The sequence below is a fragment of the Anguilla anguilla genome, chromosome 5 (assembly GCF_013347855.1).
Source record: "Anguilla anguilla isolate fAngAng1 chromosome 5, fAngAng1.pri, whole genome shotgun sequence".
Taxonomy (NCBI): Eukaryota; Metazoa; Chordata; class Actinopteri; order Anguilliformes; family Anguillidae; genus Anguilla; species Anguilla anguilla.
The window spans coordinates 10,002,880-10,024,485 of NC_049205.1; the positions used below are offsets into that span (position 1 = coordinate 10,002,880).

The 21,606-nt window shown below is 42.9% G+C and overlaps 3 protein-coding genes across 14 annotated transcripts in view; 2 read left to right on the top strand and 1 right to left on the bottom strand.

Annotated features, from left to right (window-relative positions):
• Positions 1-2,724, top strand: part of acsl1a (acyl-CoA synthetase long chain family member 1a) — a 39,133-nt gene extending 36,409 nt beyond the window's left edge. For all 5 annotated transcript variants that reach the window (XM_035419268.1, XM_035419263.1, XM_035419267.1 and 2 more), the window contains exon 21: positions 202-2,724. In XM_035419268.1, the coding sequence (XP_035275159.1) occupies positions 202-342 (141 nt within the window). In that variant the 3' untranslated portion in view covers positions 343-2,724. The remainder of the gene's footprint in view (positions 1-201) is intronic.
• primpol (primase and polymerase (DNA-directed)) lies at positions 2,599-9,454 on the bottom strand. The gene is made up of 12 exons (XM_035419269.1): positions 8,604-9,454; positions 8,406-8,500; positions 7,917-8,055; positions 7,416-7,563; positions 6,836-7,102; positions 6,433-6,595; positions 5,907-6,004; positions 5,544-5,630; positions 5,349-5,457; positions 4,889-4,971; positions 4,213-4,259; positions 2,599-3,534 (listed from the first exon to the last, which is right to left on the bottom strand). The coding sequence occupies exons 1-12, from the start codon at positions 8,787-8,789 to the stop codon at positions 3,223-3,225; spliced, it is 1,734 nt and encodes a 577-aa protein (XP_035275160.1). The 5' UTR covers positions 8,790-9,454; the 3' UTR covers positions 2,599-3,222.
• Positions 9,455-9,503: 49 nt separating this feature from the next.
• On the top strand, positions 9,504-19,682 carry casp3a (caspase 3, apoptosis-related cysteine peptidase a). Of its 8 annotated transcripts, none has more exons than XM_035419272.1 (9): positions 10,270-10,569; positions 10,764-11,031; positions 11,215-11,292; positions 12,041-12,091; positions 13,350-13,489; positions 14,007-14,135; positions 14,364-14,539; positions 16,633-16,747; positions 17,349-19,682. In XM_035419272.1, exons 3-9 carry the CDS (start codon positions 11,222-11,224, stop codon positions 17,573-17,575), a joined length of 909 nt encoding a protein of 302 aa, XP_035275163.1. In that variant the 5' UTR covers positions 10,270-10,569; positions 10,764-11,031; positions 11,215-11,221; the 3' UTR covers positions 17,576-19,682. The 8 variants fall into 8 exon arrangements, with proteins under 8 accessions (XP_035275161.1, XP_035275168.1, XP_035275165.1 ...); XM_035419271.1 differs by having other exon boundaries at positions 10,271-10,569; positions 10,764-11,109; XM_035419270.1 differs by lacking the exons at positions 10,270-10,569; positions 10,764-11,031 and adding an exon at positions 9,504-9,677.
• Positions 19,683-21,606: the final 1,924 nt, after the last annotated feature.

The window sequence follows — 21,606 nt, forward strand, 5'->3', positions numbered from 1 at the left end:
ACACCAGTTTAGATACAAAAATTGTCTAGCACGGTTGCATGAAGGTATCATTGTCAAGAGTAATGCTTTGCTACAGAAGGTCACTTCATGGAAATTTCTCGTAAGTTTCATTAAGAATGTCTGAAGCCTTGAAGGGAGAGTCCCTCTCCCCCCTGCCCCACTCCCCTATAACCGCCGTTGTGTGTCCCCGTCCCGGGGCAGGTGAAGGACATCACCCTGCACCCCGAGATGTTCTCCGTGCAGAACGGCCTTCTCACGCCCACCCTCAAGGCCAAGCGCAACGAGCTCCGCAACTACTTCCGCGAGCAGATCGACGAGCTCTACTCCAGAATCAAGATGTAGCGGCCGGCCCAGAGGGACCGAGAGGAGGGGGGGGAGACAATCACCCTGGAAGCCATAGCCACCGCCGCCCCTAGCAACGGCCGTCAGGGAGACAGGATGATCTCATCGCACGGGCCGTGGTTTCTTTTTTTTTTTTGTTTTCTTTACTACCTGCTGGATGTTCTGATGCACAGTCGGACCGCTACCAGTCAGAACGGTCAGAGCATAAGAATTAGAGAGAGGTCTTTTTGAGATCAGAACAGGAGGAGCCTGTTGCCTTGATCCAGCCCGTTTCAGCCTGAATGGGCTCACCTCACCCCCTTCACCTAAAGCACAGAGCTAGTGTGGGGTGTTAAAAATCCTATCACTGTCTCTTAAATGGCACCTAGGGCTGTCCTGACAAAAATATTCTATACATAAACTGCAGACATATGTATATATTATACATATACATAAACATGTCTGTAGTTTATGTTATCATCTAACATGTACATCTATGCGAGGTTCAAAATGAACATTTTAGCCTTGAAGCTAGAAAGACACAACTTTCAACATTAAGAATAAGAAGCAAAGTATTTGCGTTTGGTCTTTTTAATCTGCTATACTGATGCTGTAGCCATTTTTGTGGATGATAGTTTTCAGCAGATAGCCCAGTCAACCAGATTTATTTTCCATGGAAACAAACAGCCAGTGGGAATGCGTGCCTGTCTAAATCTCCCACTTCATGAATTATATATGTAAAATGATGCATATTGAAACCGGTACAAATATATTTTAAAGTAAAATCATACCGTATGTAAAGCTTGCAGTTGATGTGCGAAGCGCAGTGGGCCTTTTGTATGTCCAACCAAACACTCCTTGGGTTTTTAATGTATCGCATGACCACCCTAGGTGCCTTTTAATATGCAGATTTCATATTTTGCCTGCAGCAGACCCTGTTGTAGACGTTTTGTGCGTTAACCACTTGGCTAGGCATCACTGTTGATTGATACATTTGTTGGGTGTTGGGGGGAAAGCAGTATAAGCATTACTTTCAGTTTTTAATCGCAGCACAGTATGTATATATCTATTTAAAAATCGTTTTGATTATTTAATGCCCTGAAAGACGTAAATTATGCCACAGTACACCTGTGGAGTTGGAGGAAGAGACTGGGGGAGGAAGGGTTTAGGTATCGTGCTTCTCTCTGCATTCCCTGTTCTTTTGCCGTTTGTTGTAATCTTGGACCTAACTCACTCACGTGGGGAAAGAAAGCCTTCTTTGCTGTTTATAATAGAGTCGTGTCGATAGGAAACGAAGCACCTCTGCTTGGTTTTAATGGGTTTATCAGTGGGTTTGTGCCATGTGGTTGTGTGTGTATTGTACTAGGAAGCTATGGCTTTTATGTTTTTGTTTTTTTTTTTGTTGGGGGGGGTGGGGGTTTACCATGGTTACATCCCCTAGCAGTAAGTTTTGCAGAATTATGCTTAAGTGTTTTTCAGTATCTTCCTACATTTCAAGACCCCCTCTTCAGAAAGTGTCCTTGAGAAAACCAGCAGTATGGCTGCCAGTCATCCGTAACCATGGTTTCCAGCTGTACTGTGCGCGGCAGCAGGAACAGGAACTTGATGTACCTGCACCGATGCCGGGCTTGGGGGGGGGGGGGGGGGAGGTGTTTGAGGCACAGGCCGTCTCCCTTCTGCTATCTGTGCCAGCCCCACCCCACGCGAGGCAAGACCATGGAGACCAGCTTGTCAAAATCAAGCCTTCTTACCAACACGTTCGAACCCGAGGCCAGAGACCCAGTGAAAGTACCACTACAGTCGTGCCTCAGTGTAATACGACTCAGGAAGGGTTTTTGTGTGGAGGAGGAACCCAGGTATTCTCCAGAGGAGAAAGAGAACTGAGAAAATCTCAAAGCGTCCATTGGTATTGGACACGTTTGCATAGGATACAAACAGCATAATGACTCCCCACCATCAAGACAGTTTAAATTGAGACCAAAGTGACAGACCCACAGTTGTGCTCAGATGCAGGTGAGAGCGCTAAGCCTAGCATACACAACACACCGGCTGTGAAATTCACTTTTATTTTCCAAGCTGGCGGTCCTGCATTAATTTAGTTATGCGTCTTGGGAGGGGGGACACATGGACAGTAGTGGAATGCACACTTAAAGCACATCAGTCTCAAAACTCCCGATGTGGCCCGATTTTTGCGTGTGGTGTTGGTAGAACAAGTAATACAGTGATGTGGCACTAAACGTTTTGTGATGGAAAGCCAAACGGTAAATTATGGCCTCATGCCTTTCAAAGCTTGCTTTAATGTTTTTTTTTTGGCGTTGTACATGTTTTGTACAGATAACAGATGCATATATTTCAAAAAATGTCGACAGTACCAAATAAACACTGTTGTGTGTGTATTTCTCACTTTTTTGTCCTGTCTTTAATTATTCTGATTTGTATTCACACACTAGTCAGAAAACAATATTGTGTTTTGTGTGAAAAGCAAGATATACTAAAAGCTCTTATTGAATATTTCGGCACATTCTTTACTATATAATGGTAGCCATTATTTCTAAAACATAAAACAGCTGCATCTGTACTACCACAATCTTAGTAAGTAAACAATGTAATGTTTAAGTATACATTTTTACTTATAAATACTTATGTACATCTTTAATACATTTTAATTGCTGATTATAGTAAATTATTCAGGCGAGTGCTTCAAAAACTCCAAAAAGCTAGCCCTACCTCGGCTCTAAACCACACATTTGGTCTCTGGTTTATGGGCAATACTGCATCACCCTACAAGACTCCCAATGTTCATTTCAGGGAAGTATCTATAGGGTATATATGTGGATATATCTCTGGTTTGTGTACGGTGATCTGTAGCTAAGGTGCTTGTCTCAGGTATACTGAGGTCAATTAAGGCATACTGGTGGAAGCACATATCTGGTCACTGGAGGTCTCAAACTCTGCCAGCGTTTGGAGCAAGAGGTCGTCCGGAAGGTCATCGCCGTGGCACCGAGGGGTAGCGGCGGTCTCGTCCTCCAGCAAGACGCTCCTCTCCGCGTCCTCCAGGGCCTGCAGGTAGGCGTGGTCATCCTGCCAGTCGTCCTCGCGCTCAGGCCCCTCCTCCTGGTCGAGTAGCCGCGTGGGGTCGAGTGCTGCAGCTGACCTCTCCCTGGGCTCAATAGTTCCTGCTTCATCCATCTCATACCCCTCCTCTTCCTCGTCCTGTCCGCACAGAGGTTTAGGGTTAGCCCTGCACTTATACAGATATGCAGAACAATGTTCAGTGCTGGATCAAATCTTGCAGAGTACAGTACATATGACCCTAACTGAACTTATATGTACTCTGTCAATAGTTGAATTAACACTGGACATTTTACTGTGTAATACTGATAAAAGTGCGTACACCTACCAGTAGATTAAAATGTAGAGATGATTTAAGAATTTTACTGCTTGCTTACTGCATGTAATTACATGTACTAATTACTCAAAGGCAACATGCTCCATAGTACTTTTTCTGATTCTTGCAAATATTACACATTTCAAGCCACATTTTGGGCTGAATAAAGCATGGGCAGTTATTAAAAGAATAATGTCATAAAATAACTAACCATGCAGACAGCAGGAGTGAGCAGCAACTTTCATGGGTTGAAGTATTTTTAAATGAGCCAGTTGCTTTCAGTCACACTCACCCAGCTTTCTACACTTGCAACCCTGTGAAGGGTGCTCACAGTCACACTTATGAGACACCCCCCCCCTTTAAAGCATGTGAGCCCTGCCCACTGAGAGACCACAGCTGAGATGTCCACCACACCCCTGCTGAAGGAGCCAGTGGTGACAGAAAGCCAGGAGGTGCCCTCTTGTGGACAGCTGTGCATTGCATAGTGGGCAGGGAGCACTGACCTCTCTCATGAAGTGACTGAGGCAGACCTCCTCTGGCAGGGGGTGATCTGGAGTCGGGGATAACGCCGTTAGCTACATTACTCCAGTCAGCAGCTTAACCACAGGTTTAACTACATTAGTATTTACATTAGTATTGCCAATGTGCTCAAGAACAGAAATTACTGTGCTCAGTCAAAAGACCTACGGGTGGATACGAGCAGTACGTACAAAAACAATGCTATCAACACACTGTAAGGACATCTTACATGGCAAAAATGGTACAGCCGTTTAAAAGGGGGCACTGCTGCATTTTATATTATACTTTTGTGCTCTGTGTAATTTATTCCGGTAGAAGCATTTTTTCAGCCTCCAGACCTCAGGTTTTTGCAGTGTGTGGACAGATTTGCCTCTCTGTTTATTTGTAAATGAAGGATTTCTTAATGGACTTCAGTAAGAATTTAAGACAAAGCGATTAAAAATCCCACCCACACACTGGTAAATAAGGGACAATCAAAGTGCTGGCATCACAACTTTGGTCCAACTAAAGCCCTTTTAAATGCACAACTCAAGCATTCAAGAACATGCCAGCACCCATTCAGGCAAAATTCAAGCACGTTAACAACAAATCCTTCCACACTCACAGCCAAGCACTTCCACTGTTTTTCTGTGTAGCAAAAGCTCACTAAGGAAAACATACCTGAGGATCTGTAGTTCACACTTCTGCAGACGGGGTCATGACACTTCTGGTACCAAACCTCCTTTTTCAGATCCACCAGGATCCTGATAGTGAAAACCACACCAGAGGTTAAGGGACTCTCTTTCCCAGAAGACACCAAGTGAACAGTGAACGCAGAGGTTTTATTGGCTGAAAGCAGAGCTGGAGTCAAACCACCTCTAGAGTCTCGACGCCACAGCTTTCATCAAACTGCAGATGTGAGCCGAGTTCAAGCATGCAAAAACATGCAGAAATGGCTACCGTCAACGTACAGGTTATGCCGATTCCAGCGAGACATATGCAAACTGCACGCCTCATTAATAGCTAAACCCAGCCTTACTGCAGCATAAAACAAAAGAAAATTAACAAAATCATAAGAAGTTTGTTTATTTATTTATTTGACACTTATTGGAGAAAAGCGTCCACAGACGGCGGTGCTCACATGATGTTGTTGCTCTTGTGGTGCCTCCCTACATTCTGACACCATCGGTACCTCAGGATGTCGTACACCAGGAGCTGCTCACACACAAACAGGCTCCACCGCCGTATACCTACACAGGAGAACCAAGCACAGCGAATCAGACAGGAACAGCGTCCCACTGACACCTGGACATTTAAAAAATCAACATGCCCTTACCTCCATCGACACCGTCTCTGGTCACCAAGGAGAGGACAAAGTCGTCTACCTCTTTGTAAGGGGAGTGCTGGTACCCTCCGACAGAGTCTACAGAGGGCATTGAAGCAGATTGGGTCATACTGGGTTCAAAACCGAGGGTGAGGCAGAACTTTCAAAATGCTATTTGCAGGCTTTTTCCACTAAATGCCATTTTTGGTCAGTTTTTTCCCCCTCAACTATGAGGCCTGCAGCATGGCGAGCGTCTTTACCAGCAGACCCACTTGGGACACCCTTAGAGCCACCGTCCCTACAGGAAATGTTTTGCAGCTGTAATGCCAATCGAACCTGTGACCAGCGAGAGGAAAGCTCTGTGCAGAGCAGTACCTGACGAGACCGAGGAGGGGTGCGGGGCAGGGCACAGAATCTGCTTGTCCTCCTTTGTCTCAGGGACCTCTGACATCAGAATCTTCTGGCCTGTGAAGCTGGAATCAAAATGATTAGCTCAACTGGGAAATACATCCACTGACTGTAAAGACAATATAAAACATGTAAACAATGCCCAATGTTTAAAAATGCAATGTGTAGTATACACATGGACGACTTTGACCTCTGAGGTAAATATAGCACGGACAAGCAGTCACTTGGCACATTAGATCGTAACACACTTGAGAATTACAGAATAGCTGTAACTATAGACCTCAACACTGACACACAGGGCTTAGATAATGTTACAGTCAACTGTTGGACCCATGCTGGTGTTCATCTAACCCTACTGCATACACTATGCTGTCAAACGCTCTGGGTCTGCTAGCGAAAGATGGACAGCAATACAGTAATATTATAGTCAGGGGGATACATAAGACACATGAAGGCTATCAAGGAGAAATACTGAAGTCGGACAGAGCCATACCTCACATTACTGACTAAGGAGGACAGAAATATGCTCTCCTCCGCGGATACGCGTCCATCAGGTTTAGTGACGAACGCGTTATCCTCAGCCGCGGTGAACGCAGCGTTCTTCCCAGCTTTCGAGGACCTGTAGAGGCGGAAATTTCTGTTCTTGGTGTACACGCCTACAGGGCCAATAAGAAAAGAGAAAAACTACTTTATAAATCCAAATTGGAGAGCTATTGTGAGCAAATCAATTATTCCATTTAAACCAACTGTGTATCTGTTCTGTGGGTAGCGGTTTTCTGACAGGTTCAAACAGGTCGCTGACTAACATTGAATATGACTGTTCCGCCATTACATCCACCATCACAAAGCCTCACTCTCTCATCACAAAGTGGAATCAGAGGATGATTGCAGCCTACCAAGGTCTACAAAGAGTTGGTCAAGGCCTTCTTTGTCTTTAACAAACAGGAAGTCGTAGTCATCCTCTCCGTGCCTTGGTCTCTTGGGCACTGGAGTCCCCAGCAGATCCCCGCCCACTTCTTGTGTGTGGTCCAATGACAAGAGCGGGTCAGTAGTGGTTCCTGGGGTGACATTGGTCATGCCCATGTCACCTGAATCCAGACCACCACTCCTCCTCCTCCGGACAGTGTCCAGAGCAGGCTGCAGGATCTTATGGATAAAATGGCCTTCAAATATAAAAAAACAAAACGTATGATACTGACACACATTGATGACCAATACAACACAGCAAAACCAGTTTTACATCATTTACCATAAACGTTTTTCCGAACAAAAATGAAAAGGATTACTAATACAGAGCCCATAAACAGACATCAAATTCAGTTGTTTCATTAACAAATTCTAAAAAATAACATTAAAGTTATGGCTTAACTTGACCTATTTAACAACACAACATTTAAAAACTTGAATTCCTCTGCTTTTTATTGCAAGTTTTGCTTGTGGGTTGCTATGGAAACGGCAGCGTTACTGGACACAGACCAACATGAATGTTGTCCTTGAAGGCGGCATTGGGGAGGAGGAATATGAGATGGCGGCTAAATTTCTCCTCAGTGCTGGAGTCCAAATTCAGCACGTACTCAGCTGAACACTTCACACCGTAGACTTCCTCCAGCTTTCCACACACAAACTGAAACAACAACATGAATAACCACCTTCGATAATTCATTATTTTATACACTAATTATTTACTATCTGGTGGATAGTATGGAGCCAGTAAACAGATTAATGAGCGAGATACAAGAGCATGTTCATACTCTAACACGAAAGGCAGAGGAGCACTCAAAAGATGGCGTTTCCTGAGTTCCTCACCCCTCTCTTTCACCGAAACTTCTACTGCTAGGATGAACTTCTCCCAACATCAAATAATTTAAAGCATAAATGCTTTTGTGTACAAGTCTAAGACTTGTTCAGGGCTCTCCTTCCAGCACACTGTTTTTAGTTAATATATAACGGAAAGCGTAGACATCTGTGCTTGTGTACCTGAATCAATGATAATACCATCTGCCTCCCATCCCGGCCCCTGTTTGAAGGCTTGTGGAACTCCAAATCAAAGTACAGCTTGCAGACAGCACCTTCTGGAATGACCTCATAGCAGTGCATTAGGGAGTGTCTGTATGTCCTGCAGAACACAACATGATGGTAAAAGTAACACTGCACGGACACACCTGAAAAGATGAAACTGCTGTGCAGCATTTAATTTGTCATAATTATAAAACAGTAATCCTAGTTAGGCTCAAGGTGTATGACGTAGGTACAGTACACATGCTTAAACATCGCTGCTGCATGCAAATACTTAAGACTTTTTAGTGCTGTTAATTTACTATATTGTTGGTTTTCAACAAATGATATTCATGCTGCAGCTGTGATATGTAATTAATTGATCTTTCTAAGGTATGTTTTAAGTGGTTCTGTCACATTATGAGAGCCTCTATTGTCATTCACAAGAAGTACGGGGATTGTTTCACCCACTTGTAGTAATGCCAGAGTTCCGTGTAGCTGGTCACAAGGAAAATTCTTTGACCCGTCTTGGCATGGTCCTTCTCTAGTGCAAACACGTGCACATCCTTCAACGGAGGGTGAAAAGGTAATAATTATATGTCATTAAATTCATACGGCTATTTATTTTTGCAGCATCGATGCCAAAACCGAACAATGTTTTTTCCTTGCCTCCTTACTGCACTTGGCAAATGAGAGAGCGTCACTTTGTCGGGGGAAGAGTCTCCACACGGTCTCCGGTTGCCATGGTTTGGATAACCGCGGTTTATAGGGGTTTGCCAGTGGACAGTGCTGGAAGGACAGGGCCAGTGACTCCACATTTTTAACCCTGTTTCCCCAGTTGCTGCGCCTTGGCATCCTCCCAACTGCACACAGTAACTTTTATTTCAACAAAGACCTATATAGCTAGCTAACTACGTTGCCAACACCCGCTCAACTCTAAATTTTAGGAAACTGCTAACGTTACCTAGTACAAAGGAAAGCGTGCAGCTAAAGACACCGTCTAGCTAGGTAGCCATAATGTACGTTGATCTGCTGGTATAGTCGAGCTAACCTAGACTAAATTAATTTGTATTTTTTCCCTTTAGCTTTATCGGCTGTCATACGGCATATTTACTTTTTCAAAGACGTTTAGAGAGCTAACCTGATACAAAAGACCATACTTTGTCATGTACACCCTTTTCTAACTTTAACCTAAACTACCTTTTTTGCCAGTCAATTTATGGTAGACTTAACGTTAGATTAGCAGGAGTTTAGCTATCTGAAGCAACTGATGAGTAATCTAGACCAGGTACCCAGAGGCAACGTTAGCCTTGCTTAAACACTTTAAACTGGTTGTTAGCGACTTAAAGTTGACTTAAAGATTGACTTAAAATTGACTAAATAAGTTAGCTTCAGTTGACAATAACTACATGCCTTGGACTAAATAAACATGGACAGCCTGTACTCACGTAACTTCACTTCATAGTGAGATAACTAAGCGTAAATAGCCATTTTCCAAAATTTACCGCGAACCACGCACCTCGTCACTCGCCAAGAACGCGCTGGGAAGTTATGGGTAATGTAGTTTAAGGTACTAGTAGTTTATCGAAGTGGGCAAAACATGCCACTTCCTGGTTGCAGTTTCGAGGACGACGCTGAGTTAACGTTCACTAAACTCTCATCAGTGGTATCTTCGTAATTGTAAACTTTTGCTACGTTGACAGCTAAAGCTTCATCGAACTACTGGAAGCTAAACATCACAATGTAAGTTTTATTTTTTTAACGCCACCTCACTCATTGGTATTTTTCATGGGCTAGCTAACGTGAGCAATGAGCAAGACATGGGTTTGTCTGGTGAGTATGACGACCGAATTTCGGTAACGTTAGGATACATTTAATTCAAGTGACGACGTATATTATTACCTGGCTAGCTATCTAGTCTAATTTAATGCGATATTGAGTTATAGCTTACGTTATCTACCTCGCTTGTTTATAACGTTAATGTTACAGTAGTTACTAAAGCACTAATAATTAGGCTATAAATTTACCTGGCTGGCGTTAGCTATCTCTGTAACTTAGAGTGCAGGTTACCGTACAGAAGCTTACGTTATGTATCATACCGTTAGTGTATTTATGTGATCTTACGGGCACATAGTCGAGGTGTCAAACTGGTTTGTTGTCTCTGAAATGAAGAAACGCCTCATTATTGTTGTCGTAATGGATATTACAACTACAAGCCTAATATGGAATCTAGCTATCTGAAACTAGCTTGCTAATTTACTGCTCCAGCTGGATACTATCTGGAATTTTGTGGTGGTCTGTTATCTGTACCAAGCTGGTCATGGTTTTGCCTGCATGGTTGTCGTATCTTCATCTTTATTAATTATCAGGAGTTGGAAATGGTATCTGAGCTGGAAAGGGTCGGGGCTAAATGAGATTGTTTGAGGATTGTGAGCTAGACAGGTGTTGCCAGTTTGACCATCTCCAAGCCAGCGTGAAACCAGCTGGAACTTCCACCAGGGAACAGTTCTAGTCTGTGAATAGGATGAGTTCATAATCTTAGCTATTATCTTAGCTGGCAATGCATTTCTTTGTGTGGGAAAAATGTGATTGTCATCAGTTCTGTTTATGTCTCTGAAATGATAATATATTTGTGGTGAGTGGTTCAGTTGGTTGTTGGTCAGATTAGCATAAATTGAATGTGTAATGTTTGAATAATGTTTTAAAGGTATTCGTTAAAAACTACTCAAATTCTATTGGCCTATTTTCCCTAGTATATGGTGGAGAGGCTGTCGTTGTTTGCCTGCCAGTTTGCATTAACGTTGTTTTATCTGCTTTGTACGACACTAGTTTTTTCACCATCCGTGACATCCCCGACGCTGCTCATCACAACCAAAAGCTGCCATTGGTTGTCCATAGTCGGCTAGCAACAAAAGATCCAGAAAAAAAAACCTGTAACCGCTCAGTTGAGACGAAAGATAGTTTTATAATACTATAGTAACGGAAGTGGCACATTCAATGTCTGTTTATTTTGCTAGGATTAATTAATGAGCGCTGGAACTCCTGCTGGTCCTGAAAGCAAATAGTAGCCGGAACTCAATAGACAAACCAGGAAGTGGTGTGTGCTAAGTCCTCTCGTACGGTGCTGTTTTGGAGGGAGTACGGTCTATGGAGTAGATGCATGTCTGGGAAGAGGGTTGGTTCTCTGTTGTCTCAATATTGAGTTAGGTTCAGTAAATACGACCAGCACGTCTTCTATTTAGATAGTTATTTAACCGTTTTCCGGTTGATTTACTTGCAGACACAAAATGTCAACCGCGGAGGAAAAAGACACTGCACAGGGGGACTGCGTGGATGCCAAGCCGGATAACAGCAAAGGGTATGATTGTTTTCACATGTTGCTACTTGTCTGTTTCTGTGGAATTTGATGAAACTTGCTTGTTTGAGCATTTCATAGTTATCCTAGATATCAGTTTGGCAATATTATTGGTGATGAAAATGTAGTCAACGGGAAAATTGTGCTGAATAGCTTTCTTCTTTGTTCACGTGTAACTGGAAAGGAGGACAGGGGGTGGGGTGTTGATGTGTGTGGTTTTTTATTTTATTTTAAGAAATGGGTCTTGGTTAACAAAATATGTTGAAGTACATTGCTCGACCGAAAGACTGACTACCGGAATGACATTTTGTAGGTATACTATGCATGTACAATTCGTGGTGCAGAACGCATGTAGATTACTTGTGTAACTGAGGAATGTGGGTGTGTAGATTTTAGACTGACGAGCTCCGTGATTATGTAATTTTGTTAATATGCTTAATTTTTTATTTGATTTAATGACCTCCTCGGGACATAAATGTAAACACGTTTGTAATTTGAAAGTTTCCTTAAGAAACATTTCTGGCATCGGTGTTTCTCCGTTATCAGGCGATCAATGCCCTGAAAGAAAATGTAGGCTCCACTATTCCATATCCACAATGGAAGAACACCTGTTTTGTGGATATCACAATGTGCTAGTAAAATTTAAACAGAAAGTGTTTCGCAATTATATGGTGATTATATTTTTCGTTGAGCCAGAAAAACCCTTACCTAGTTACAATTGTCATGTTTTTAATGCACTTTGCTTATACAGTGACCAGAGTGACGGGTTGTTCCTGAAATTGAATGGCAGTTTCTTGAAAAGGCCAGTGTCTTCAATTTCTCTTTACAATCAATATTGATTAAATCTATAGCGGGCACTTATAATATTAGGCGTCGCTATTTAATTTATTACTCACCTCTCCAACACTTTCGCTTTTCATTAACAAATCTTGACGACTGCAGTGCTCAGCTGAATTTCTAAGGATGCGTGGCTGTACGATCTGTTGTGTCTGGTTGTTTTTTAATGTGCGTGTGACAATTGGGTGTTATTGTGTCGCAAAACCTAAAAGCTCCCTCCCTGTTAAAAAAAGAAGTAATCTTACTGTCAGTGGCGAAGTCCGTTTTAAACGTTTTATTGTATATACATTCTCCCGGGCTGTGAAGCAACGGCGCAGTTGTGCGCGTGCGTCTCAAAAAGAAGAACGATGCGGTGCAGATGTTCTCTGAGTCAGCGGCCAGAGAACACTGAGTCTCTTGTGTTGTCTCATTGCTGGCAGGTCCTCGCATGCAGATTTTACACGCAATTATGGACTAATGCCGAACGGGCTGGCTGCCTCATGAATGCCACTCTTCCCCTGTGTTCAGTGGCCTAGGACACGGCACCCTTTAAAGCATTATTACAACACGTGCTTCTTTGTGAGTTGCTCTGTGTTACCGAGTAGGCCTGTGGTAAATGCACTTTCGGGACTTTGCTGGGTACGTACTTTTCCTCCAAGCTGATAAGAAATGCTTGTAACAGTTTGCTAGGCTGGTTTATTATCCTGTTTTCCAGCAGTAGTTGAGTTGAATCCAGGCCGGTTCATTACTGCTCCTTTTCTCTGTAAGCAAGACAGCCTAGCCTGGTCCAGTTCCACACAGGTTTATAAGTGGTCCAGCCTGGTCCAGTTCCACACAGGTTTATAAGTGGTCCAGCCTGCTTCCAGTTCCACACAGGTTTATAAGTGGTCCAGCCTGCTTCCAGTTCCACACAGGTTTATAAGTGGTCCAGCCTGCTTCCAGTTCCACACAGAGAATGATGCATAAGGAAACCAACCCGATCCCAGCCCAACAGTATAAGTAAAGGGTGGAAGGCACTAACCCCCCAGTGTCAAGGCTGTACTAGCTGATGCAGCTACCTGTTTTCCTATATGTCAAAAGCACAGTTAGCTGTCCTTGCACCAGAACATATAACATGGCTGTACAGCCACGTGTCTTGCCCTGGTGATTTCCCATCTTGCTCCTTTGCTCGATTAAGTACGTAGGAGTTTTCTTCCGTCTCAGTGTTGTTGAGATGGATGTTTGATCTTCTGTTCCCTTCGTAGGCTTCAGGGGGCCCATGCAGGTTCCCAGCCCGTGCAGGTGGACGCCAAGCCTCAGTCGCACAGTTTCAGGTACAGCCTGGACTACCCCAGCATCGGACAGTGCATCATCATCAACAACAAGAACTTCGACAAGTCCACAGGTAACGCCGAGTGTGAATGTTTTTCTTTCGGTCCCCTGAACCTCAACATCTGTCAGGGTCCCCGCAGGTCCTTGAAAAACCCTGTGTGCTTTATGTCGTAACGGAAAATTCAAGGTTTGAATGCGCTTCTTTTTTTTTTTTCTTTTGAGTTGCTTGATCTCAGATTCCTGTAGATTTGTGCATTTTATGAAGCAGTTAATTTCCTTTGGCTGTACATATATGAAAATAATGAAAAATGGAAATTCAGCTGCAACATTCTGTTTTCCAAAACTCAATTTTTCTCAAACTAGTTGATGGTCCCTCTAAAGATCATTTACGAGCTAAATGCTTTGAAGATTTGAAAATTTTCCCTGAAAAGTGCTTAAACTTGGCATTAAAATTACTCTAAGAACCCTGGTGTAAAATGGTAAGAAAGGAAATTAAGAAAAAATATTACTGCCCTTCACATAAACATACTAAGACGACAATGCGGCGTGTCATTTCCTGTTTAGTTAAATTCTGTCTTGTTTTTTGTAAGGAATGAACGCCCGTAATGGCACGGACGTAGACGCTGGGAACATGATGAAAGCTTTCGGGAAGCTGGGATACAAAGTGAAAGTTTACAATGACCAGACCGTGAACCAGATTAAGCAGGTGTTGCACGCAGGTAAGCTCATAAGCAACGTTGATACATGTGGCCCATGCAGCACATTTTGTTAATTTGGGGGCTCCTGTGTAGTGAATCTTCTTGGGTCGCATATGTAGTGTGTCCTACATCACAGATAGCATTTTGGCTGTGGTAGTGCCAACTGCGGTTGGGACAGGGAGGTTCTGAACCATACTGCTCATGTGACGTGTATTCTGTTTTTGTGTGTGTGTGTGTGTTTGTGTATAGCCTCTCGGGACGACCACAGCAAGTCGGCCTCGTTCGTGTGTGTGCTGCTTAGCCACGGGGACGAGGGGATCTTCTTCGGGACAGACGGCTTCGTGGAGCTTAAGACCCTGACCGGCTTCTTCAGGGGGGACCGCTGCACCTCGCTGGTGGGGAAGCCCAAACTCTTCTTCATCCAGGTGCGTGAAGATCACCATCCACCTCCTCCCACATACTTCACACACAAGGCACCTTCCAAAGCACAGAAATAACTACTAACTGCCTGCCCCTGAGGAAGTGGGTTTGCACATGCTAATCCTTTATGGAGCAAGATCACAAATATGTGATTAGAATGTTCAGTTAAGAACATCCTAATGCTGATGTCACAATCACTACTGGTAACTACAAGCAATGGAGTTCTAGAACACTGACTTAGAGTTTTTTTTTTTTGGTGGGGGGGGGGGGGGGACATTCCAAAAAACCTGTGCTTCAGAGGGTTAAGCCCAAAATTAAACCTGTTCTCGGTCAAACCGATTTTGAGTGGGTAGAAACAGAGGCTTTCCCATCCCACCTACCTGAGTCAGGCACTGATTGGGCTTTGGTCTGCATTGAATCTGTGTTCTGGGAGGTGTAATATGAGGGCATGTGTCTGTTCTGGTTTGACGCTTTCTGCCTGAGCCCAGTCATCTTTTATTCAAACACGGGCCACTTATATCCAGACACGCCCTGTGTCCTCTCTCTCAGGTTTCACTGGCTCAGGGTAAAAGGCAAATACTCACGCATGTGGCTTTTGTGGTGGTTACATTCTGTATTGTCAAGTGCAGTTTGCTTACCCGCTACTGTGGTGGCTGGGTTTGTTTCTGCTTAAGGCCGTCATGGTTAACTGTGTGGCTAGTATTTGTAATTTAAAAAAAATAAAAATTCATTTATTTATTGATTCATTTTGGCACTGGTTATCCATGCAGCACTTGTTCTCTTACTGCCCAGGGTTGTTGCAGCCTTCTACAAACACAAATATTACTTCTGCAAACAAAGGTCTGTTTGTAGAGCCAATTTCTTGGAACTGTAGTTTCCAAAGCAGTGTGCCAGTTAAGAGATATGCATGGTTTGACCACGGTTAATTTTTGACCATTTCTGATTGGACAGCAGTGCCACATGGCAGCGTGTGATTGGCTGTGCCTTCTCTCTGTGGGATTGTGTGCATCTGATCACACACTGCGATTGATCAGGTGTCTGCTGTTTACCTGAATTGTTCTTAATGGAAGTGACTGTGCAATTCAGCTAGTGGACTGCAGGGAGAAAGAAATGATTATCGGAGGATGTTGTAGTGATGAGAGAGGCAGGGGTGAATATAACTGACCATTCTGAACTGGCAGATTACAAAAAAGAAACTGGCCAAATGATTTATTACATTTTATTTTGCAGACGCTTTCATAAAAAGCGACATACAGTAAGTGCTTACCGAAGGTCGTTGGAACAACTACAGAACTCTGGCCTTTTAAGATACAATTCTCATTAAGTATCAGTCATCCATAGCCATGAACACAGTAAACACAAGTCAGTAAAGTTATGGCAAGTCAAACTAGAAGTGAGGCATGATTACAAGCGGTATGATAAAGAGCTACAACATCAAGATGTTGGTACAGGTTCAAAGCAAAAGCGTTGGATGAAGATGCACGTGTAAGTTTGTTAAAATGGGTTACTGTTTATGTAAGGTTACACGTCTGGATCACTGTGTGGCGACTGGATTATGTTAGAGTTTCTCTCTTATGTTCAAGTCTGGACTGGGTCATATTTGTGACTGCACTATGTTTACAGTGTCTCAGTAGCATTATGTTAGAGTCGAATCTGAGGCTGGGTCATATTTGTGATTGCGGTATGTTACTGTATCTCAGAGTCTGAGGCTGGGTCATGTTTATAACTGCAGTATGTTACTGTATCTCAGTCTGTGGCTGGGTCATATTTGTGATTGCGGTATGTTACTGTATCTCAGAGTCTGAGGCTGGGTCATGTTTATAATTGCAGTATGTTACTGTATCTCAGTCTGTGGCTGGGTCATATTTGTGATTGCGGTATGTTACTGTATCTCAGTCTGTGGCTGGGTCATATTTGTAACTGCAGTATGTTACTGTATCTCAGAGTCAGGCTGGGTCATGTTTATAACTGCAGTATGTTACTGTATCTCAGTCTGTGGCTGGGTCATATTTGTGATTGCGGTATGTTACTGTATCTCAGAGTCAGGCTGGGTCATGTCTGAAAGGGATACAGGTTGTGTTGTGTGTGTGTTGAGCAGGCGTGCCGGGGGACAGAGCTGGATGGGGGTGTCGAGCAGGACAGCACGGCGGATGGGTCTACAGAGAGGATCCCGGTGGAGGCAGACTTCCTGTACGCCTACTCCACCGCTCCAGGTATAGCCTACCTCTACCTTTAGCCACACCCATCACTCGCCACACACACCTCCCACACTTTTATAGGACGCCTTAAAAAGCCTTTTTAAATTGTGACATCTTTTTGTTTTTTTAGCTAAATGCAGTTCACCTGATAAATTGGCTTTAAATTCCATGTTTGTGTTTATAACACAAATATGTTATTTTTATTTAATTTCTCCTTTATATAACCAAGTGAGTCCCAGACAACTCAGTGGGACTCTTGGCCAAGAGAAGCAACAAGCAGATATTACTATGTAAAATCAAAACCAAAACCAAAACCACTGACACAAAATCATTCATTTACTGCTGGAGTTTTTGAAAACCTTGCAGGTGCCAGGAAAAATGTGTGGAGTTATGAAAAGCAGAGGAAGCAGGAGCCCTGTAATGCGTGTGTGCGTGTAAAACCATATAGCAGGGTAACTCTCCTGTCCGTCCCCCAGGGTATTACTCCTGGAGGAACATGGCCACCGGCTCCTGGTTCATCCAGTCCCTGTAATGTGTGTGTGTGTGTGTGTGTATGTGTGTGTGTCTGTGAGAGAGAAAGTAAGACAGGAGGGTAACTCTTCCGCCCCTCTCCCAGGGTATTACTCCTGGAGGAACACGGCCACCGGCTCCTGGTTCATCCAGTCCCTGTGCGAGATGATGGCCCGCTACAGCCACGAGCTGGAGGTCATGCAGATCCTGACGCGCGTCAACCACAAGGTGGCGCTGAACTTCGAGTCCAGCTCCAACCTCCCGGGCTTCGACTGCAAGAAGCAGATCCCGTGCATCGTCTCCATGCTGACCAAAGAGATGTACTTCTACTAACCGTGTTTTTACTGTTCGTTTATAACGGAGAGAGAAGGCCAGCTGTGCTGTAGTTTGCTCATTTTTGGACTGCTGTAAAAAAAAAAAAAAAATTTACTTTTCATGGTCGTGAATGCATGAATGAATTGTGTTAGCTGTGTCTTATCTTCTGCTGGAAAACCACTTCACGCACCAATGTTAAAAGTGTGCATACTTTGTGTTGTAGTAAGTTGCATTGTAGCTATCAGTCAGTACCTATATAAGCAGAACCTTTTTATTCTCCAGCACACTTTAGGACCGTGTGGAGTAGGGAGAAACACAATGGAGTTTTTTTGTTAGTTTTTTTTTTTTTTTTTTTACACACACCAACCACTTGTTTGCACTACAAGGGAAACTTTAATGCTGTCATATAGCGATGTAGCAGGAAGCCTTGCAGGGTTCACTAAGGGATTCCGTTATCATGCAGGACCTGGGAGGGGCTACGCTCTTGTGTTTTCGCACTGTAATGCTTGCGCTCAGTATCTATTACAGCCGTTATAGCACTGGCACCAATACGCTCATCATCAAATATTTAAATGTGAATCACCATTAAGGTTCCCAGCATTAAAATCTGCTTTGGACAAATGCTATGGCATGTGTCTAGTAATGAGAGCAGTGGTGCGAAATGGAATGGAACCAACAGGGTGCTGTGAGAGATTTTAATTGGTGGAACAAGGCGATGAGGAGGTGCGGCCTCTTTAAAAGAGCTAGCCATTTGGTTTTGGCTTGGCTTTGTATGCAGTTTTTCCTAGTTTAAAAAAAAAAAAAAAAATCTTGCGGCCTTGATTAATGCAGTGTAATTATTTTTTTCCTGAAGTTGAGCGTCTGGCGATGTCGGCCAGCGTGCCGTTTACTAAGAGAGGGGCGTTTCGCACCACTAGATGTGTTTCTCAGGGACTGAGGCAGTTGGTCGTCCTGGCAGTCGGTCAGTCATTCAGGATTCGCTGTTTAAGCACTAAGGTAAAGGCATGGATTGTGCTGTTGAGTATGGGTAAGCCACAGCGTGTCTACTTGGACCCCCGGTTTTTTACCGCCAGTTAGTTCAGTCTAAACGGCATTTATTGAACTCTTGAGTCCCCTCTGCTCTGGGAATGGGTGGGAGAAGATCTGTGCTTTTCCACACGCGAAGAATCGACAAGGCTTCCAGGACCGCTACTGAATTTTTGTCAGGCAATTAAACATATTTCACAGCAGCTCACTCTGACTGGTTCAGGGTGGAGAGTCTCTGTCTGATGTCACAGACCCTCCCCCTTTTTTGCTCAGTTGTCTGAAGTTTTCCTTCCTTCCACCACTTGCACAAACCGCACGTGTTCGTGTTCATGGTCGTGAAACCGCAGGAAGCGCTTCCTGTGAATGTGCCTTTTGGTCGCCGGCAGGTACCATCGAGTTCAGAGAGAATCGGAACAATCAAAAAACAGTGGTGCGTGGGTCTTGTTTGTGTGGGGATGGGGATTGGAAGGGGGATGGGGGAGTGTTTAAACCTCTGAGGAGATGGACTAATTTTGGCTTTGCAAGTTATTGTAGGCTCAGAACATTCTAGAATCTAGATCCGAGCGTTGTGTTAAAAGTTTTGAGCTTATCGATTGCATGGATGTCTGCGTTGTGATATAATTCAGCTATATCCAGGGCTAAGATTTTTTGGTGCCAGTTTGTCAGACATTATCTTGTGGAGTCTCTTTTCCAAGAACTGACCTAGGATTTTTTTTCTGTTAACCACAACTGCTGAAATTCTTAACACAACAGAACAACTTTTTCTACAATTTTACAAATTTTTACCTGGGAGGACAATCTTACAAACATTTTTTCTACTTTTCACACATAATTATTGAATATGCTGTTTTTAAAATTGGATTGCACAAAATTTTCAGGGAACAATATTTCATGAACATATTTTTTTAGGAAATTGAATTCTGTTTTCTTGTGTTTTTTTTATTCATCATGCACAGTGAGCCACAGTTTGTATCTCCAAACTCACACCAAAGGGAGCAATAAAACCAATAAAGGTTTTTTTTTATAAGTTAATGTGTGTATCCCAGTTAAGTAATATCCTAAAAAGAATAAAAGCAGTCTAAATGTCTGTTCTGAAAGACTGAATGTCCTCCATATTTCTTTCATCTTCTCTCTTTCTTTGACCTTCTCTCTATACATTTCTCCCAGTACACACACCCTGCTTTTGTCTGAGGTTTAGATTGCTTGAGAAAAAAAGACTGGTCAAGAAAATGTGCCTGTTCTGATGTACAGTCTGTGTGAATGATCTAGCACTCATAGGCTACTGCGAGATGCATAGCTGTCTGGTTCTGTGAAGCTTCTTAAAGTGAACCACTGCATAGCTTCTGCAGAAGGTTTATTTCTGCCTATAAGATGTAGCTGTTGTTGATGTTCGTTTGCACAGTTGTTTTTGTTTGTTGAAATCTTGAGTTACTTGTAAGCTTGGATTGGCCAGCTTTTCAGCAATGATTTTAAATATTTTCAGCTTTATGTTTTATGAGGCTTTGACAGGCCATATACATGGTTAAACATTTCAGTAGCGACATTTTAACCTATTATATGTTTTGCCAATCAAGCTGACTACTTTCTTTTTTGCTCATCCGGTACATGATGTACAATGTAGATTTTACCGATTTATATTCAGTTGAATTCAAACTGAATTCAGTTGTGCAGCACTTCTTAGGCAGAACGTGTCACAAAAGCACTTAATAGGAAAATATTGGAGACAGACTGAACCCCCCAAAAAGCCAGTGAGTGCAAATCAGTAATATCTTTAAATATTTTATGAGCTTCCAAACTCTTTGCTACCCCCTTGAGTTGTCATCAGCAGCTATATCTATTACTGCTGCGAATGTCTTTATCAGGATTCTCTGTACGAATTAGGAAGTAAAAGTCCCTAATCATGAAACTTTTAGGTTTTTCCCTTCCTACACCATTCTGCTACAGGTAGTGAACATGTAAATGGAAATTCAAGTCTTTCAACAGTGGAGGTTTCTGCTGATAGCATAATGGTATTTTCCTGACATTATTTCGGTGTATTAATATACAGTAAAGGGCTGTCCTGATAGTGCAAGTAGTTGCCCAGTGCTTTGAGGAGAGTGACACTGACATTACCCATTTGACATGCCCTTCTCATTCCCCAGATCTGAAACCAATCAAGCATTTATGGTATATTCTGTAACAATGTCTGACACTGCATTTTCCAGCTCCATAAGTTTGTCGCCTTATTCAGTATTCATGTGTGTGTGGTGTTATATTTTCCTTCTACAGAATCCCAGACTAGTAGGTCCTGCTGCATACAAGCCCTGCTGACCCTATTAAGTGACTTTACATTGATGCTTTCTTTTTCTGTTCACCATCATTTCAGTTTGATGGCGAGACTCAGAGGAAGTGCTGGCCCTCAAATTAGAAAACAAGTCGACTAACTTGGAGTTTTGTGAGAACCAAACCAAGAGGGTTTGCGAACACAGACACTTGGGAATGCAGGTTCTGGTTATATCACGTGTCGAAGGAATAACAAGAAAATTATGCAACGGCTAAAATATTTTAATATGAATATACATACTGACCCTTTAAATTCAGCGTATTCAGTTGAGACAACCTTGAACTTGTACCGCAAGTCCTCGCCAGCAGATATCGCTGTTGTCCGCAACATAACTTTGCATTATTCTTCCAGAACAAACGTTGATTTTGTTATATTTGCCATAGTATTAGTACACATGTCCATTAATTAATAGACATTAGCTAACTTTGTAAGGTAATATATGTTCCTTTTTTATAGTATTCTAAAGTGCATCTGTATATTGGTTTTTTGATCAATTTAATTTATGGAACCTGCACGAACACACCAGGACCTATTTTAGCTTAATATTTATGAGCCAACAGCATTTCAAATTTCACGTTGATCTGACCGTACAGTGATCATCCTACTCCAAATGTGATGAAGCAAATCTTACATATGTTGTTTAAAAGGTAATTTAAAAACAAGTTCACATGTTTTCAAACATGTAGGCTATTTGTATGTA

Excerpts from the sequence above, each read along its gene's own strand:
- primpol (XM_035419269.1), bottom strand. The coding sequence starts at position 8,789 with ATGCCAAGGCGCAGCAACTGGGGAAACAGGGTTAAAAATGTGGAGTCA. Across the intron at positions 8,501-8,603 it reads TTGCCAAGTGCAGTAAGGAG|GATGTGCACGTGTTTGCACT; the intron begins GCAAGGAAAAAA and ends CCTCCGTTGAAG. Across the intron at positions 4,972-5,348 it reads CACAAGAGCAACAACATCAT|GATCCTGGTGGATCTGAAAA; the intron begins GTGAGCACCGCC and ends TTTCACTATCAG.
- casp3a (XM_035419270.1), top strand. The coding sequence starts at position 11,222 with ATGTCAACCGCGGAGGAAAAAGACACTGCACAGGGGGACTGCGTGGAT. Across the intron at positions 14,136-14,363 it reads TAAGCAGGTGTTGCACGCAG|CCTCTCGGGACGACCACAGC; the intron begins GTAAGCTCATAA and ends GTTTGTGTATAG. Across the intron at positions 14,540-16,632 it reads CCAAACTCTTCTTCATCCAG|GCGTGCCGGGGGACAGAGCT; the intron begins GTGCGTGAAGAT and ends TGTGTTGAGCAG.